Source organism: Abramis brama (assembly GCF_963993115.1).
Source record: "Abramis brama genome assembly, chromosome: 11".
Classification (NCBI taxonomy): Eukaryota; Metazoa; Chordata; class Actinopteri; order Cypriniformes; family Leuciscidae; genus Abramis; species Abramis brama.
This window is the reverse complement of record NC_139973.1, coordinates 13,769,808-13,791,058: the sequence shown is the minus strand read 5'-3', so window position 1 is coordinate 13,791,058 and position 21,251 is coordinate 13,769,808. Positions and strand designations below refer to the sequence as shown.

Genomic DNA, 21,251 nt, shown 5'->3' with positions numbered 1-21,251 from the left:
TAGGGAAACTTCAACATCTACAATGCACTGGTTATGTTGCCGTCCAAGGCCACTCCCAATCAGCTCCTATTAAATAGGCTTGACCAGAGTCAAATACTGCCTTGCTTAGTAGGAAATACTTCTTAGCAAACTTTTAAGCTGCATTTAAGTCAGATGTACGTCATTGCTTACGTTGCACGAGTGCACACTACTAGCGGAACCCGTGCAATGGGTTTAAATGGAACACCCTAAGCCATTGATCACTTGTGGGTAAATGAAGTGTGAGCACTGCATGTTGTGACATCACAGTTGTGTTGCATTGTGTCACTATGGATGCCTGTAGTGTACACATGAGTAGCCTCGCTTCCTCTGTCAAATGCTGCATTCATGCATGCCGCAATGACCGTAGTGAGATGACAACACGTGACATTCTATTCGGAGCTGTTCAAGTCCTCAGACTGGGAATTATTCATTTCTATGGCAACACTATCAACGACTAAATGAATCTGCATCGGTCAGGTGGTACTGCGGTCACGTGGTACAAGTAAGAGCTCTCAGAAAGTACCCATCTTACAAGCTGTAATTACAAGGACGTGAACACTTTTTTACAAGTTGAAATCTCGTAATTACGGTCATTACAACATGGTGTGAATGCACGTAAAATCGAGGAGTCGAGGGTCTGTCCAAATAAACTTCCCTTGTCCACTTGATGAAGTTGAAGGCACTTCAAAATGGCGGTGGGGATTCCCCCGGGGGGAAGTGTTTAGGGTTAAATACAGCCGTAGTTAAAATTCTGTCAACTTGTATGACTGCAAAAAATAAACAAAGATCCAGCTCATTGTAGACAGTGGCTAAAGGCTGCAAAGAAACATATATGGAGAGAACACTATGTACTCAACTGTGGTGTATGAATTTTAAAAAGTCTGAAAGCCCTTCCCCCTCCGCTGATAATTGTGAGAGTTGAGAGCATGAAGTGTCCAACATCCAACATTCCACACTTCATTTTTTTTCTGTTAATTAAGTGCATCATCCAGAATTTTCAGTGTGAAAATGCTACAAAACAACATAGAATAGTGCATTCGGACACAAAAAAGAACACACACCAACACCGTAATTGAAGTGACATGCTTTACTTGATCTAGTACAATCACTGGAGAACATGTCATTGTAAACCATTAGAACATCTACATCTGAAAGAATAAACTTAAATAAATTAATAATCAACAAAGTAAACAAAGATAATACATAATGCCATATACTCTGAAATAGTTTTTTTTTCTCAGAGGAAAAAATATATATTTTGTGTGCGTATGTGTGTATAATTATATTTAGATTTTAAGAGAAAGGATTCATTGAGAGATGCCACAGGCCGAGGCTGCATGCAGTAACACAGCAGGCATGTCTTATCGAAACATATCAGTGTTAATGTGTACACAAGTTACGTTGAAGTTAAGAAAAATAAATTATCATACTCTACTGTTACATATTACCCATGTAGAGACTGATTTACATTACACCCTTGCCAGCATTCAGAAGAAACATTGACCATTCTATCACAACTGAGATGGTGAGAATATAGTTCAAATAGAACTGGGAAAAGAAGTAAATTACAGGGTCATGTTTTACTTAAGATGCACAAACTAGCAAGGAACTAGTTCGTTTTTTTTTAACCTTTTTTATTTGATTACTCTCATCTAATTATTTTGTAAACACACAGACTATGCTATATATTACAATTAAAGTCTGCTTTATTATCTCAATATCATCTAACCAGGCAAGCAAAATAACATCTTTGGTAGATATTAACTTTTAAACAGATTTCCTCTGACAGTATATCTGTGTCCTGTTCAGTAAGTCCTGATAGATCTTTGATCTTATAAACCGAGGAAAGGAGTCTTTCTCCATGAGGCTGTACACTTTAGCTTGGACTTCATTGAGACTGTTGGAAGTTGGCTCCAGAAGCCTCTGTTTGGTTTCCTCTCTGGTCCTGTGGTCTATGTTAACCTTCAGAGATATAAGAGTTAGAGAATATTAAACTCTGTACAAATACTCTTGATAAGACCATAGAATCAAACAAAACCATTTCCCAGCACAGCCAAAGTGAATAGACTATAAATGGTATGGTCATCAAAGTTCACACAAAAACATCTATCACTGTCTCTGATGATCATGGTTCACGCTTCTCCACCGTCAAAATTTTTATTAAGTTTGTTGGGGCACTGTCTGAGCCAAGAGAGCAGGGTTATTACATTTGGTAGATACGTCTCGTCTTGAAGGAGCCAAACTGAAGCTATTTGTGTTTTCTGTGACCCGCACAATCAGGATGCTTAAGGACAGCGCTGTGCTTCCCGAATAACAAGCAGTGATTCACAATGTAACTGAAGGTCATGCTGAACAAGAAGATGATCTTCAGGTTTGAAGCCAGGGAACAACTAAAGTGAGCGTAGGTGGTGCTAAAGAACAAACTCAGAGGGAGGGAAAATCTTTATAGCACAGGTCTCAAACTTGGAAGTGCATTGTATAAGCAATTAAAAAGTCTAATATATATATATATATAGCGCTGTCCTATATATATATATATATATATATATATATATATATATATATATATATATATATATATATATATATATATATATATATATATATATATATATATATATATATATATATAGCGCTGTCCTAATATATATATATATATATATATATATATATATATATATATATATATATATATATATATATATATATATATATATAAATATATGAACATTTTCAGCAGCCATTACAGCCTTCAGTGTCACATGATCCTTCTGAAATTATTTAAATTCCTTTTTTAATTTTATTAATTCATTTTATTTAAATTTTGCTAAGTGTTGAAAACAAATGTGTTTACCGTTTAATAGTGTGGATTCTTTGTTGAATAGAATGTTCAAAAGAACAACATATGATATATATATATAACATGTTATATATATAACATCAATTCTGCCAGCCAGGATAAGACACGAATGCCTGTTACTGTCACAAAATGTGCTGATAAAAGCTCACAAACACAATGAAGAACAGGAAACTGGATCTTTAACAACAAAACTCAGGAAAATCTCACAGAATATACTTCACACACGTTACCATTGACAAAGACAGACAAACAAAACAGAGGGAGAACTGAAGGCTAAGTACACAGAGCAAATGAGATAATTAACGAGGTGATTGAGAAGGCACAGGTGAATGGGATAACTAATTAAGCAGACTGAGGAAAACTGGGTCACAGGACAAAACCAAAAACACAATGAAAACAACAGAACAGAGGGTTGTTCCATAAAAGGTGCTTAGAAAAGCGGGGATTAAACTCCAAAACTGGACTTGAATGAACCTAACAAATAAGTTGGGGCTAAAGTGGTTCCATAAAAGGTAATTGAAGTTCACGCAATCTCACTAATTTGGTTTATCAAGTCTAGATAATTGCGTGTGCACGCGTTTCTGAAGCAGCCCTAGAGGTCGATCGTGGATCAAATCGATCCATCATCAAACAGCGTATATTTTGTGCTGTTTTATGAGTTTGTGACATGTTTTTTTTCCCCTCAGTGTAAAACCTACATTTTACAGTTATATTCTAATCAGTCTATATTCTAATCTTCATATTGAACGAGCGCTGCTGCGCGCATGCGCGCCAAATAGGAGCGCAATAATTCTGACTAAAATACATTTTGCTTGGCAAATTAATATGCGATATTTTTTAACACCAGACATATCTTCTAATTATAATAATTTATCTTTAGGATGTTGGATAAGTTGCAGTGAACTTCTAGCTCATTACACTCGTATAGGATGGATTTTATACTTCTAATAAAAAAAAAATTGAACAGAAGTAGCCTAATTCAGGGAAGATTTTTTTTTAAGAAACTAAATAAAGATACAAAATATAGGTATAGGTATAGGACCTATGCTACTTAATAAAGATGACGTTTACTTATTTATAATGCTGAAAATTACAGCTTTTAATGCAATAATTTTTTGGAGAAAGCCAGAATCCCCAGTTTTAAATGAGTAGATTTAGTTTCTAAAGTACACTATGGAGAGGATAACATGAAATTAAGAGCAAATGTATACATTTTGAAAAGATATGTGCAACTCTAAAATCAAAGAATATTCCATAAAATAAAGTAATATATATTAGCCTACATTAACTACATTTTTATATAACCATCCCTTTTATTTCTAGTTATTTGTTATTTTATTTATTTACTTATTTAATATTGAATATTTGATATTTAAGTAATATTACTTGAATAACTATTAGGAATTATGTGTCATCATAAGAGTTTGATATGTGAATGTTACATTTTTATTCATATTTATTTATTGTTTTTTGTCTTTTCCCCCTTAAATCATATGTATGTGTTGGTGGGTATTATCACAAAAGAAAAAAAGTAGAAGGAAAAATAAGGAATATTTATTGGGGGAAAATATAATGTCTTTAAAGGAACTGTCCATTTGTATAATTGTGTTAAATGTGTTTAAATTGAAAGACACAAAGTACATAATAAATATAAATATATATGCTAAAATATTTGTTATTTGGACATTAGATGTCCCTTATTTAGAATTTTAAACCTACAAGTGTATTTTTATGATAGCAATAACTGTAAAGGGACTATTGTAATGGGGTAAATCAAATGTAGGCTAATATACTGTCAATTACTAAGCTCAGATTCATCTTACCAGTTACAATTTATACTGTGCTTTTGTAATTATTTATTTTTAATTTTGTGATTTTACATTTTTTTAGATTGTGTTCTAATGTTCTTCTAATAATCATAAACATGTACTACAGCTGCCAAACAAAACCAGAGAGAAATGTATTCATACATCTTTAAAACAATGTAAATAAATCAAGTTGATTTTCTGTATACTGTGTATTTATTTTTGGACTAATAGTGGTTAATAAAGTCCAATAATGGTATGAGAGAGCGTCAGTGGTAATATCATTGTGTTCTTGTCGGTCAGTGTTGGAGGATCTGTGTAACAGCTGAGGCTTAGCCTGACAGTTAGCCTGCCCTGGACCAGGCTAGTTTCCCAGCATAAGTTGCCAGGGTAACTGAGTTTGAACTATTTTAAGTTTGCTTTATTAAACAGAATCCACCGACAATAAGTCTGACTAACCAAAATAAGCCTGGCTTGTATTCTAATCTTGTTTTATGGAACAACCCTCAGGGTATTATACTTGTTACATCTGGGGCCTATACCATGATGGTAGTTAAACAAACTCTGAGTTACAGGATTAGTTTCGAGTTGACAAAACCAAACCAACCAGGCTTTGTTGGTACCATGATGCTTATCATCAACTTTCTCTGTCAACTCAGGCTTTTGATCCTGGGTTTAGGAGTTTAAGTGTGACATCAGTAGCAAACAGCCAATCACATGCTGAGAAAGAGTGAAACTGTGATTCATTTCTCGCAAGAGAAGCAGCGCGATTCACTTCTCTCTTCTGCAGAATTTTACGAGATTAAAAAGAATTTAAACAAATTTACACAGCAAGAAGAAAATAGCTGTCCATAAAAGAGGACAACTAAAGAAAAAGTATTGCTATATCAGTGCAAGTAAAAGTTGTGAAGTTAGCTTATACAGTTGATAAAGGTATTGAGAGAACTTAACTTGCTCACATGTAGTCATTTTATAGCTTTATCTATTGATTTTAAAGCGTATTTATATATATATTTATATATTTACCTTTAAATATTTATTAATTTAAACTGTGCATAATAATAATTGATAAACTAAACTTGTACATGTGTGATCGATTAAGGGTATAATAATTAGCCTACATAATATCTAAATCATACAAAATTATTATTCTAAATAAGCATTACTAAAAGCCCGAAGATTTTGCCTTTAAAAATCATTTGCTATGTAGTGACCGTTAATTTGGAGTAGAAACAGGTGGAGTGACTTTATCGCATCAGACATATGTCACTTTGCTCACCGCTGATTGGTCCAAGTTTGGTTTGCAACCTCTAACCTGGAACGTAACCTTCCCCAGACCAGGTTAGCCGTGGAGTGGAAGTTAGGCTGGATCCCAAATGGCACACTTCATGTGGACTCACGGTCTCGTGTCCTTAAATTGCGCGTGCTCGCCTAGTATACGAGTCCATTTCAGCGCTCAGAAGTGCGCTCTCTTTGTGCCCTCGATGCGGACTTCAGCGAAGCCTGCACTTTCGCACCCTCCACACGAGTTACCTACCCAGGAATTATCGCGAACGCCCAATCAGATAAATGAGGGGAGGAGTTTTGGTGGCATGATGTCATCAAGCCTGTCCCAAAATACACTCTTGCGTGCTCTTCTGGACTCGAGGCCAGCGCCCCTTAGGTCTGCACTTCCTGACGTCACCAAGTGTGAACTTGAAGGAGGTCCACAAGGCCGGAGTGAGCCATTTGGAATCCAGCCTTACTATGGCGATGAACACTGCTAAAAGCCAAACCACTTTCATGGTGCCTAAAACCCAGGGTTGGCGCAAACTAAACTGAAACATACCTGGCTAGCCACCTAAACCGGCTTCATGGTATAGGCCCCTGGAAACATTGCGTACATACAAATTGGAATGTTTTAATATACTCTTTGCAGTTACGTTATTTAGCAACACCATGAAAAGCTTTGGTGATTCAAACAAATACTGTTTGTTCAGGTGTAGTTGCTATGATTTTATAGGAGTCAACATACCTCTCTGGGTGCATGAATGTCAATAAATTCCTTGAAGATCTTACTGGCCTTAGACATCATCTTAGCAGGGGATTTGATCTTTTTATAGTCCTCACAAGCCAACCAGAACTCAATATTTTCATCACTGAACTCTGTTTTGAGGAAGGTTCTGAAAGCTGCCAAACCATCTATGAAATAAAGATGAAGACGATTACAGATAAACCTCTTACTTACTATATTAAAACCAATATATCTTTGTCATGTCTAATATGCGCCATATCTTGGCCATGCTGGCTACAGGAAATTCTTCTCAATGACACCAAGCTGCAGAAGTGTAACATGTTCCAGGATCAACATATTTGTTGATCCTGGAATAACATTCCAATCTACCAATAAGATTTGAGGGACAAGTTTACAGTTTATGTCAAGTTTAGGCTTACAAGAATGGTTAGGTGCTTATATATCAGGGTTATTCACCTAGCATTTAGGGGTATGGGTAGGGTTACGTTTAGAGTTAGGGATAGGATTACATTTTCAGACAGGAATGTTGTTCCAGGATCAACAAAATATGTTGACCCAGGAACGCAGATAATCAGGACGTGCCACCAAGCAAAAGCAATTTTTTTCTTTGTCATATTTGTGATGTGCTTAAAATGAGAGAATACACCAACATTCATCTGTTTCAGATAAAACTGAATGCACTTTTAGCATCACTCACTGCACATTTCACTTTGAAAGGGCTGCATAATGTGCATGAAGCAACATAATATCATTCTGCAGAAATGTCGCCACAGGGATGTTTTTCCAATGAGCTTGGTTGGATTAAACATGTATGTTTTTGTTTTTTTTTGTTTTGTTTTTTGTTGCTTATTTTTACCCTGTATCCTTTTTTTTGTGTGAGGTAGACTTCTCAGTTAAAGTCCACACAAACAGCAGGGTGGGTAAATGAGACAATAGTGCTTCTCTGGAAATTCAATGAAAGGACAATCAAGAGGCAGTACAGAGGCTAAATGTTCTCCTGTTGGCTAGCGAACAAAATGTTCTCCATTGTTTTATTTTATAAAGTGATTTTCCGCTGAACATGTATCCTGTTAGACACAGGAAGTCATTTATATCTGAAATGCTTTTTACAGATCACGCTACCTGAAGGGGAGATTTTACACAGCATACCCTGGTAATTAATTGAAAGTGAGTGAAAGACACAGCCATAATGGTCATTGAAATACATCATTAAGTATTTCATTTTACACATGGGGTACTTTTTTATCCCTGTGTGCACCAAACCCATATTAAGTGTTTGCTGTCAAAAAAAAGCTATTTTTTGTTTCATCTGACCATAGAACCTGTCCAGTTTGAAGTTAGTGTTAGTTACTTTTCAAACGTTCTATGGACAGATGAAACAAACAAAACAAAAAAAGAGCTTTTTGGCACCAAACACTTGGTGTTTGGTTCATACAGGGATAAAAAGTACCCCATGTGTAAAATAAAATACTCTGCTGTATCTTTAATGCTGTGGGCCTAATTTTCTGCCAGAGGTCCTGGACATCTTGTTCAGATACATGGCATCATGGATTCGATTAAATACCAGCAGATAAACAATCAAAACCTGACAACCTCTGCTAGAAATCTTATAACGGGCCATGTTTGGATCTTCCAACAGGACAGTGATCCAAATACAAACATCAAAATCAAAACAAAAATGGGTCACTGAGCACAAAACCAAGCATCTGCAATGGCCATCCCAGTCCCCTGACCTGAACCCTATAGAAAATGAATGGGCTGAACTGAAGAGAAGCGCCAACATGGATCTGGGAATCTGAAGGATCTTGAGAGATTCTGTGTGGAGGAATACTCTCTGATCTCTTGTCAGGTGTTCTCCAAACTCATCAGGCATTATAAGAGAAGACTCAGAGCTGTTATCTTGGAAAAAGGAGGTTGCAAAAAGTATTTAATAAAAGGTGGCAAATAATTGTTCCCAATATGTTTTGGAGAAAGACATTTATTTCATAATGTAATTTTCCCCCCACTTTCAATTATTTTACTTCAATAAAAGGTTTTTAAAAAATAAAAAAAAATAAAACATCAAAAGGATAAAGAATGATTTATTTTTTACAGCCATCATTCTGACCAGCACTGTATGTCTGCCACAGTTTAGGCACTTGGTTGCTTAAGTTATAAAGAACATATCACCAAGTCTTCATTCTTGTACCCAGATATGGGTTGGGTCCCTCCTTTATTCCCGATAGGTGAATATTTAATATATGATCACTTAGGGAAAAAAGCAATAGCACAACTCTCCTCAACAAGTTGCATGATTTGATCAATGTTCATGATATAACTGCGCATGTGGGATGAGTTCTGAATTTTAATACCTAGCATTAGGGGGTACCTCAGCTTTAGCAAATGTGACCCTGGACCACAAAACCAGTCTTATGGGTAATTTTTTTTTAAATTGAGATTTATACATCATCTGAAAGCTGAATACATAATCTTTCCATTGATGTATGGTTTGTTAGGATAGGACAATATTTGGCCGAGATATAACTATTTGAAAATCTGGAATGTGAGGGTACAGAAAAATCGAAACATTGAGAAAATCGCCTTTAAAGTTATCCATTTATATTGGCGATAGTGCTGCATCCATTCACAAAAATAAATGTTTTATATATTTAAGGTGGGAAATTTACAAAATATCTTCATGGAACATGATCTTTACTTAATATCCTAATGATTTTTGGCATAAAAGAAAAATCTATAATTTTGACCCATACAATGTTTTGTTGGCTATTGCCACAATATACCCGTGCAACATAAGACTGGTTTTGTGATCCAGGGTCACAAATGGTTTGCTGACTTGTTTCTAAATACAGATTTTAGAAGTCTTTAGCATGAACAAATGTCCTGTTAACAGCACTGAGAGAGGCTATTTGTGGCATGTCTGGGGTGTCATTGCTGTGAGATTCAGGGAAAGACACACACACACACTGTTCTAATTGATGCTCGAATTAAGCCTGAGGAAATAAGGCCTGTCATTTTGTGTGCAATCGACGAGAGAAGTCACAGCCAAACGCGTGACTCACAGGGAAATGGCGCCCTTTACTTAATATGGAAAGCTTCTTACATAAGTTGCTGGTGAACTTGGCTATACCATGGCTGACATTACAGTACAGTACAGTACATCCCTGTAGAAATGCAACTGACTGAAAAGACAAAGACAATTTTTTTGTAAGAATGATTTGGAGAAGTGTGGCTGGTGTACAGTGTTAAAATACACACACGCACGCACACACACACACATAACAACATAATTCGCTTATATAGATTATAATTTCTTTGTTTCAATAAAAGGTGATTTTTTTTTTTTTTTTTTTTTTTTTTACAGTAGCACTTTTCACAACACAGAAAAGCTTTTTTAAAGCAGCTTTACAGAAAATATTTTCTTAAGATAAGAAAATATCTTACTATCTTCATGCCTTATAATTGCATTTAGTAGAGTAGAGCTCGTTGATAGTATTGTTTATATGTTTTACATTTTGCGACAATACAAACTATCAAAAGAAGTTGAACTACAGGGCTCAACGCTAAGGATTTTTACTACTGGTTGGGCCAGTAGTGGTTCGAATATTTACTTGTGACCCCACCACAAAAAAAGTAATTGATAAATAAAATATGCCTATATTGTCTTTGTTGTTTTTGACCCATAACCTTAACAAATAAGGTTGTGACACCAAAAACTACTAACCTAACTCATATAAATTTTAAGTATTGTTAAAGACAAGTAAACTGTCAATAATAAAATAAGAACAAATAATAAAATTACGAACAACAACTACGCAAATACAATAGAACAAACATACACATAAATGTTCATGTTTTTCAGGTAAGTCTAACAGTAATTTTCACATTTTCAGGTAGAGAAAATGAATAATCAAATGTAAAATAGCACTGCATAGTCTTCTTCACTGTATAAAATAAATATAGATGAATCCTTCTTAAAGTTACAAAAGTTATTCAGTCAAGAGCAGTAAATAATTTTTTTTTGTCTTTTTTGTTTGATTAACATTACAAGACAGCAGGTTTATTAGGCTGCTGTCACTTTAAGAGATGCACGATCCAATATACTGTTAAACATGCCTTTTATTTCTCAACTGTTTATGTTTACTTAAGACATAACAGACTATGTTTACTAGGATGCTCGCCGAGACCGGCCTTTTTGATGTTATTTTGTGTGAATATGCCCATTCAAGCATAAGAAGGCTTGAAAGAGAGCTCAAATCAGCATTCGCACGCTGTCTGAGAAGCGTCTTTCTCACTTCGAATGCCCCAACTGAATAATAACGCAAATAAGCTCAATAATTCAGACCCATAAACTTTATCATGAATAGTGTGACTTACATTTATTGGACAGCAGAGCATCAAATGAATCTGCCCATCTGGTCACTTCATCATTGGATAACCTGAGACGGCCAAAGATACATGATCAGTACAGTTGTGAGACAGTTATGAGACAGCTAATTAACTATTTTCCATTTTTATTTTCTTGAGGGAACAACATATTACTCACTTCAAGTATCTTGTGGACCTCTCCTGAGCGGGAGGCAGGAATTCTGAAAAATCGCTGCATGAGTCTGATTTGTTAGACAGGCACCCTAGTCTAGTTTTCATGGCCCTGAAACAAAAAAGAAGAGGAAAAAAGATAAAAGCAATCTTAAATAACAAGAGATTAAGCTGTCAATGACATTAGTGTATTCATAAGAGACCGGTGATGATTTATTTTTAGAACATACCAAATTACTGATAATAATGACAACAGCTCAGGTGTGCATAATAGCCCGTCTGATTAGATTGCATTGATGCTCACAGATGCATTATACAACACACCATTGCAATGTTCACTAATTATCTGGAGATGTGGATTCACTGTATTGTAAACATGAATATTCTTTCAAAATGGGAATCATTGAAATGCAACAGCGCACCTGGCCCTAAAAAAGGCATTATCATGAATCCTGTTTGTATATTTACATCATAGAAGAATCAATCAGGGCCGAGAGTGAGAGAGCGGGAGAGATACTCACATTAACTCTTACATGATAAACTATAAGATAAATGGATACTCACTGAATGTCCTTGCAATGCAATTTCTTCCAGTCAAGTGAGGAGTTGATTTGCCTGTGAAAATGATAAAGATTTAAATGTATATATACTACTCATCAGTGAGCATATTTTTCTAATTACTATTCCCAAGGCTCACAATTACTAGAATGCCAGATGCCACCTTTTCCCTTGATGCAATATAAAACATTTGGACCAACATAAGACTCACGTTATTTTGCTTTTTGTTATTGCACCTGCAGTTCCAGGCACGTTCAGTTCTTCCAAAGGAACATTCCCAAAAAGTGAATATATAAAATGTCACTCTCTTACCATTTCAATCCACAAAGCTGATGCAACCTATTGCTTTCACATGTAGTTATTTTTAATTGGAAACACTGCATGAAATTGACCATTCTTTTTCTGAAGGATCGTGATTTCCTGACACAGAAAATAGGCATGAGTAATTCCTCTCAACATGCATAAAAAAACCCATGAGAACAGGACTTTGTGTTATTGTACACTTTGATGGGAATCAGAAAAGTCACTGGTTTGTCTACCACAGATTTTATGAAAGAGGAGGTATATTCCAAGGTATATTTTGATCTGTGTACTTTAGCTTTGGCAGTTCTTGACATAAAAGGCAGTTTCATTTCATTTATCATTTTGTTTTGTTGTATTTATTATTGAGTATTTTCCTGTTTCTGATAATTGCTAAATGCAGTGCAAGTTAAAGGAAATAATGACATATAATTTATTATTATTTCTCAACCCTTTTTTTGTATCTTTTTTCATTTGACTAATTACAACTGAAAGGTTAAAAAGTTTAGGGATCAAATCTAAATGCGCTAAAGTAAAGTCAATTATTTTATAGTGCTTCCATTACTGAATATCTTTTTCAAGCAGGGTGAAATAAATAAATAGCATGAGCCCCCTTGTGTTTTAACCATATGTCCCTTTTAAAGCATCACAGAAATGATGAATTTCTAATTGCAGTCTGACAAACAATCCGAAAATTCTCTCAAGATTGGAATATTTTAGTGATTCGCCGGATGCTTGAGGCTTATTCTTCATTTCCTTGCACTGGATGAGAACACGTGCCATTCTATTTATAAAATGCTCTGACGAATTTATCTAGGCAGGGAGAAGCCAGTTCATGTTCTATCCATGCATGCAGCACAAATGGAGCTACAGGGAACTAAATAAAAGATACTCTGATGTTTCACCCTTATAAAATCACCATGAGATGCCCAAAGAAATAAAAACATAGCTAACATAGCCGTTTTTGTGAGTGCTCGGAATTTAATATTCTCAATTTCTCTTTGATGTAGGAATCCGAGTTTCTGTGCTGAGTAATTTCATAGTTGTGGGTCCTGTCTCACTTCAAATGGAATGTTAATGGGTTGCAGTGAAACTCCCAAATGCTGAATTTTAGTCTGTTAAGCATACACTGCTAGAAATGCAGTTCATAGCAGGACAGCATAATCACAATGTTAAACTAAAAGCTTGTAATATAATATAATATAATATAATATAATATAATATAATATAATATAATATAATATAATATAATATAATATAATATAATAATATAATATAATATAATATAATATAATATAATATAATATAATATAATATAATATAATATAATATAATATAATATAATATAGGCTAATCTAATTGTCACGATCATTTAGTTTCATTATATTTTGTTCTGTTTAGTTTCAATTTCACTGTCTTTGCCTGAGTTCGGCTTACGCATGCTAGGCCAGTAGTTGGTGATGTCACTTTGTAAAGAAACACTACGCGCCTATAAACTAAACACGTCATACGTATGCCATAATATCACCGTTTTCACAAATTTGCGTTTTTTTGTAGTTACACAAACTACAAAAAAATCTACAGTACACTGAGACAATAACGGTATTTTTTTCAAGAACATGCACTTTGGAACCCGTTTTCAAAAGTTTGTGATTTCAGGCCCCCAAAACACTATTGTGAATGAACGGCCAAAATGCATAAAAAGTTTTAGTTGAAAACTGTGTCGTGTAAACGCCCTAAGCCCTCAGCTTTCATCGGTTAAGTTGTAGTGTTTTTCTAGTTCTCTGTGTTTATTAAAGTCTCTTTATCTTGTTCATTCTGCATCACACATATATATATATATATATTTTATTTTTTTTTGTGGCGGGTGGGGGGGTGGGGGGGTTATAGGCTACTATACAACGCTGTGACAATAATGTAATATAAAACTTTATTTTGATGGTCCCTTGTGAACATTCTGAACGTGAAAACTGGCACATTGATTTTGATGGTTCCCTCACAGATAACTGAAAAGATCTCATGAAAAGTGCCCCACCATACCCTAATGCTCAGTAGAACATGTGAAGGTCCCTGTAGTGTTACTGTCTGATGGAGCTCAGTGAGATGTCAGGTTTCCCGCTGAGGCTCCTCTACCCACTATCAATTTGCTATGCCATCTGATCTTCAACCCTCGCTCTTGCTATTTTTAAATTCCAAGCTCTCTGGTCGTCCATGTTAAAAAAATAATGTACTTGCTTTTACCAGCCTTAAATTAGTTTTGCTTTCCATGTACTGAAATAAACAAGGTGAATATTTAACCTTTAGAGTGCCTAAGATTTTAAATATTTTAAAGTTCTCCAGCAATGCTTACAGACAACATATGCTGACTCATGTATAATAAATTGCTTGTGATGTTCCTCATTTGTCGAGTCGCTTAGGATGAAAGCATCTGTTGAATGATTAAATGTAAACGTTGCTGTGATAAAACACTTTAAACTATGGTCTCCCAGCCTGACCAAGCTGGTTTCCAAGACCAATTATCTTAAAAGTGCTAAAAAAAACATAAAAACAGACCAGGAGGCCACCTAACCACCTTAGGCTGAACTAAGCTGGGTTTTTTTTTCAGCATGTTGTAATCCACTAAAAGAACATTTCTCTTAGGGGTTTGTGGGAGTGAGGGTTTAGCTCCTGTTTTAGAAAGGTGCATCTGTGCCCCAGAGACACTACCTTTACACCCTGCTTCACACTTTGCCATGACAGTTGCAAGGTAATGCCTGGCTACAGCCCGCCAACGTTTCTTTCCCTTCTATTTTTGTCAATGCCCTTTCCTCTTTGAGGTCCTCACCTATGTAACGTGATGGCTACTGTCTCCTCAAATCACATTCGGTCCAACAAAACTCTGAAGTTAAGGTCACCGTTACTTTATTTAGATATCTTCAAAATAGCAAGGCCTGTTTGACTTTTCTATGATAAATTATTTCATGTGATTTTATGTTGTACACATTATCCAGAAAATTGAGAATAAGTGCTCCTTATCGGTGTGAGGTCTCATTAAATCTGGGACAGAGAGACATCTGTTTGAAAAAGGTTAGCACATAGTGCCTATTCTGGGAAATGAGACATAATTCAGACAAATTGGATAGAACTGCAATTGTGTGAATGTGGTATGAACAATAAGCACTAGCACAATTACATGAGGAACACTTTTTCTCAAATGCCACTATCTGGTTTTAATATATTCCTACTCTCTTTGCTGACAGGCCCAATCCAAAGACCCCAAAATTTAGTTCAACATACCTTGGTAGAACTTTATAATAAATTATGGTACTAAGTCATTAAAAACAATATATAAATATAAAAAAAATATGATTGCTTTTTCTACACTTATTTTCAAGGAAATTAATGACAACATTATTTAAACATTGTAAACATTATTTAAACATTCTCATAAAATGAGAATGATACACTCCTGTTGAAAATACATATATAAAATTCAACAAAATATTTAACAAATGAACATGTAAAAATGGTGTGGGTGAGAGTGGGGGGTGTTAAACTTTGTCAGTGACAGGTATTTAAATTCTGTGGAAGTCTGCAACTTTTTGTGTATGCAGATCAAGTGGGACTAGATTGTGCATAATCGATTATTAACATAAATAAAACTAAACATCCATTAAAAGGAATTACTAAAAGATAATTTATTAAAAAAGACATTTATTCGATTTTTCAACTATTTGAAAGTGCATTAACTAAAACAGACATGCTACATCCGCCATGTTGTCATTATCATGTGACCTACCAGCGTCAGTGACGTCGCTTCACTTCCATTCATAAATCGTCTCCTGTGGCCTCATGGGATAGTAAAGTGTCCATCATTATGTACATTTCAGAATCTCGCCTGAAGTAGTAGGTCATCCGGATACTTTTCGCCTATGTTTTTCAAATATGACCCTGGATCACAAAACCAGTCACAAGTTGCACGGGTATATTTGTGGCAATAGCCAACAATACATTGTATGGGTCAAAATTATTGATTTTTCCTTTATGCCAAAAATCATTAGGATATTAAGTAAAGATCGTGTTCCATGAAGATATTTTGTACATTTCCTACTGTAAATATATAAAACATTTATTTTTGTGAGTGAATGCAGCACAGTCGCGAACATAAATCAACAACTTTAAAGGCGATTTTCTCAATGTTTCGATTTTTCTGCACCCTCAGATTCCAGTTTTTGGTCGGCCAGATATTGTCCTATCCTAACAAACCACATATCAATGGATAGCTTATTTATTCAGCTTTCAGGTGATGTATAAATCTCAATTGTAAAAAAATTGACCCATGTGACTGATTTTGTGGTCCAGGGTCACAAATACTATAAATTCGGACATACTACTCTGTTGGCGTACTATTTTTCACATTCAGTATAGTAGGGAAGTATTCAATTTCAGACACAGCGTATGTTTTGATCATCGTTCTGAATCAGATCTGCATGTAGTCTTTGACAAAAAAAAGTGTTTTTCTCAGCTTTTTGCTCAAAATGTTGCTTTATGAAACTTATCCACATTCAAGTATTGATAAAAAAAAAATGCATTAAGCTAGAATAAAACATTATTCTTTTTTTTCCGTTTAAAAGCACAGGCTGTGTTCTTTCTTTTGATATATTGCCTGTTCACAACAAAATATTCTGGGGGCCATGATAATTTTGTGATAATGATAAATGATAATGATAAAAATGCTGGCAGTGGCTGGCAACTTTAAAAAATAAATTAAAAAACGGTGGTAGGGAAAGAGTTAATTAATGAATGCCAATATGTCATTGATGCATGCTATTATAATAACATATTATAATAACATGCATTAGTTTAGTTAGATTAGTTATCCAAACCTCAAGTGTTTCTGCTAAGAAAATTCCCGTTGGAATTGATAAACATCCCACATAAAGTTACGAATCTCTTACATATTTATGTGCATTGTGCTTTTTAACTACAATTTCACCATTTCAAAGATTGATAAATGTCTGCTAAATGACTAAATGTAAAATGTAAATGATTATAACATCCATGCAGAGAATGGATGCTGTTGTTGAGTCTGTACAGCAGAATGAAACGTATCTCCAGTGTGTCTTAAAAAGAGCAGTGGGTGGTGAGTGTGGATGCTTCAAAGTCTCTCCTCATCTCTGTCACTTCCCCTCGCTGACATTTACAAACCTACAAAGCCCTCACAGTTACTGCTGGAGAGATGGATTAGCTGCCCAATCCCTTCAACAAACAGTTTTCATTATGCATGTCAGAAAATAAAAATGGTGTAGTTTAAGTAATTGATATGACATATTATTATTTGATTATACAGTATAACTCAAATAAAATTAATGTTCTGTATGTTTTTTCTGTGAATGAAAAAAAAAAAAAATCAGTATTCATGGAAACACATTTAAACAACATCCACAAAAGAACACTGGCAACATCATAAACAATAAAAAAATATCACAAACTGCAGTTTCCATCATTTATAAATGTTACAATGTGAAAGCCAAATAGATGATCTGTTTTTCTTAGTTGCACCCAATTCCCTACACAAGAGAAGACATGACAGAAGGACAGATGGTGAGAACTGTGCGCTATGACAAATATCCTAGACACACAAAGCCAGTGTGAGCAGCAACTTATGCAACAATCGATCAGTGATATGAATATGGAGCCTTTACCTTTACAGTTCACTGCCGTTGATGGCAGCTCTTTGATTCAGGATGGAGATGCTTCTTTATCCGATGGGTTTAGAGTGGCTCTGTTCTTGTGTAGAGATATCTACTGTTGCCCACATGTAGCAATCATCACACAGCGTGTTCATCGGTGTGAAAGCGTGAGGGAGCGATGAAGAGAGAGAGAGAGAGAGAGAGAGAGAGAGAGAGAGAGAGAGAGAGAGAGAGAGAGAGAGAGAGAGAGAGGAGGGAGAGAGATGAGACGAGAGGGGAGAAAAATAAGCAGAGGGAGAGGCTTTGTCAACACGCTGGTCTCTCTGGAGATTCAAAGGGCATTACTATGCCGTTTTGTTTTGCTCCGTCTAGGCTTTTCAGTGTCATGTTTGTGTTGCGAGGTCTCTCGCTGTCAAACTGCTATTCTGCATGGATGTCTGTCATAGACAAGAGGGAAATTTGAGGTCTAGCATGCAGGTTTTGGCCGAGGTAATGGGTTCCTTTGAGGAGAGGAACAAGGAGACTAAATCAAGCCGGCGTAGACATCAAAGCTGCCTTTTTATCCCGCACTCACAGTGGCAAATCCTTGCTGGGTTTAAAATGGGGACATGCTGGCCTCATTTGATAGCTCTTATCTGTGTGTGGGCTGTAGACTGACTACTTGAGTACCCAGTATTCTCAGTTCTCAACTGGAGGCATATTATGTCCTCAAAATAGTGTTGTATCATCTTAGACACTCATGTGAACACATACAGGCACATGTGAATAATGCACATGAATTGGAAGTTGCTGACGAATTGTTCAAAGCCTTCATTAGAGCTTTTTCAGCTGATGCTATTCACTGCCTCTATGAAAGACCTAAACTTTCAGAATCACTGTTTTAAAGGCAGTTGCCTTAAGGATGGCCCACACTAAAAGATATTTAAAATCTTATCAGATTTTCAAAATGTGAGAGACCAAAAACATGACGTTAAAAAAAAATATCATAGATTTAACAGTTTTGTTCCTATAGTGTGTGGAGTGCCGTGATGTGACCAAGACAGCGCAACAGAACAGATTTCATTCACAGTTAAAGGATAGTTCACTTTGAAATTAAATTTTGGTATGTTTTAGCTTACCTCAAGGGCATCCAAGATGTAGGTGTCTTTGTTCCCGCAGTAGTTTCAATTTTGATATTTTTAGGTCAAACCGTTCTTGTCTGTCAGTCATATAATGCAGGTCTATGGTCACCACCTCAAAGAGCATGCACAGTGAAGTCCAAATTAAACAATTCCCCATCGTAAGTACACATTGATGGCCTAAGACACGAAATGAGCGGTTTGTGTGAGAAAACAAACAGTATTTATATCGTTTTTACCTCTTGTACACAACCACGTCCAAGTGATCTGAGGGCGCGCGCGCTTCCTGGGGTGTGACCATAGGGTGTGACGTGTGCGCGCGTTCTGGCTTAGTCTGCGAGATCTCACGAGAGATCACTTCCGGCGCTTTCCGGCGCTTCCGCTTCCGTATTCCATCAGCTCGCTTTCTGATTTGGTATTGTTTTGTTTGACATGACAATTTACAGAGTGTGTGAATTTTTTTCAAAGACTTCATCTAGATCAGATTCAGAACGATGATCAAAACACAGATGGAGTAGATCATCAAAAAGATCATCAAAAAGAAGCTAGCAGTAAAGGTGTGCTTAGTTGCTGGCTGACCCACTATATTGGGATTAAGCCCACATATACAGCTCAGACATTACACAATGTGTACTGCATTACCTATTTAAACATCATATTTTACGGTCAGTGCACACTGACTTATAGTACAGTGCAACACTTACATCACCATTATCCAAATTAAATTTTAATAAATACACTAAATTACATTGTCATGGGGTTACACAACAAGTAAAGGCACTTCCGGGTCCTTTGGTGTCTAATGATTAGTTAAGCATTATACAATGTAAAAATGTTTGTTAATTTAAATGACTTTTGGGTCATTAAAGCTACAATATGTAATTTCTTTTTTGCTGCTAGGGTTTGCTAACCTCTTACAATAACAAAGGCGTGGTTGATGACGCAGTGATAAGCGGAATGATAGGACTTGCTGTCATGCTGATGGATGTAAAAATGTTTATGAATGTAAGACCTTCGTTCATCTTCGGAACACAACAGTGTTCCCATTGATAAGCCACTACAGTGGCTCAATCTTAAGTTTATAAAGTGACGAGAATACTTTTTGTGCGCAAAACCCCCCCAAAATAACGACTTTATTCCACTATTCATTTCCTTCTCTCTGGGCCTTGAATGAATTCACTTAGTATAACTGCGCAGCGCTTCTGTGTTGTACGTCACACGCATCACACACATGACCAGTGTCGGACGTATAACACAGAAGCGCAGCGCTGTTTTACTACGTGAATTCACTCGAGGCCCAGAGAGAAGGAAATGAATAGTGGAATAAAGTCGTTATTTTTTTATTTTTTTCGTGCACAAAAAGTATTCTCGTCGCTTTATAAACTTAAGATTGAGCCACTGTAGTCACTTGGACTATATTAACGATGTCTTTAATACATTTTCTGGGCCAGCAAGTTCTAATGCCTTAGAAGCCTATGGAGAAGTGATCCAGCTCTCAGATTTAATCAAAAATATCTTAATTTGTGTTCCGAAGATGAACGAAGGTCTTACGGGGTTGGAACAACATGAGGGTGAGAAATTACTGACAGAATGTTCATTTTTGGGTGAACTAACCCTTTAACAGCATTTGAGTGTGTTTAAAGTTATAATGTTATTCTATGTGTTTGTTTGCTATATGAGACTAGCAGTAAGCTAGATCAACATTAGAATAACATACTGATCATATTCTAACATTTCATCAGGTTGAGCTACAGGTATATAAAGTATATAAAACGACTGTAACCCTGGTTCCCTGAAGAGGAGATGTGGGAACCTCTCTGCGTGATCGCGTCATGAAGCACTTATGAAATCAGTCCAATCAGTCATGTGCCGTCATCGACCAGGAAACTATAAAGCATACCTGGAACAAACAGTCACTGGCTTCTGATAGGCTGAAGCAAGTCGCTCACAGGCATGCAGGGAGTATGGCAGGGCGACGCAGCATCTCGTTCCCTCTTCAGGGAACCAGGGTTACAGTCGTAACCTGAGACGTTCCCTTTCAAGGGAACTCGAGCTGCGTTGAGACGCTTTGGGAACACTGTACCCACGACGCCATAGTAACAAGTGCCTGTCCGTGTGAAATCTCTGCGCACACCAAGACAAAAGCACCTGCGGCCCTGGAGTGGAGCCGAGGTCAAGGCTTACATATTGGAGGGAACTCCTGACGATAATGTTTTAGAAGCAGCCATACTCCTAGTCTCTTGGTCACAGTGCCACAAAAGAAACATTACTAGAGGGTGTATCCCCAAGGATACACCACTTAAAGGGACGTGGTAAGCAGCTAAGGCCGCCATGTACACCTTTAGTGTGGAGGGGGATAGACCTGCG

General features: G+C 36.1%; 1 protein-coding gene across 1 annotated transcript; it reads right to left on the bottom strand.

Annotated features, from left to right (window-relative positions):
• Positions 1 to 1,093: 1,093 nt before the first annotated feature.
• rgs8 (regulator of G protein signaling 8) lies at positions 1,094 to 18,091 on the bottom strand. Its single transcript, XM_084127752.1, has 6 exons — positions 17,779 to 18,091; positions 11,801 to 11,851; positions 11,244 to 11,348; positions 11,075 to 11,136; positions 6,701 to 6,867; positions 1,094 to 1,983 (listed from the first exon to the last, which is right to left on the bottom strand). The coding sequence occupies exons 3-6, from the start codon at positions 11,342 to 11,344 to the stop codon at positions 1,789 to 1,791; spliced, it is 525 nt and encodes a 174-aa protein (XP_083983878.1). The 5' UTR covers positions 11,345 to 11,348; positions 11,801 to 11,851; positions 17,779 to 18,091; the 3' UTR covers positions 1,094 to 1,788.
• Between the last annotated feature and the right edge of the window lie 3,160 nt (positions 18,092 to 21,251).

Coding starts and splice junctions, on each gene's coding strand:
- rgs8 (XM_084127752.1), bottom strand. CDS start 11,344: ATGAAAACTAGACTAGGGTGCCTGTCTAACAAATCAGACTCATGCAGC. Junction 6,868..11,074: donor TGCTCTGCTGTCCAATAAAT/GTAAGTCACACT, acceptor TTTATTTCATAG/ATGGTTTGGCAGCTTTCAGA. Junction 1,984..6,700: donor ACATTCATGCACCCAGAGAG/GTATGTTGACTC, acceptor ATATCTCTGAAG/GTTAACATAGACCACAGGAC.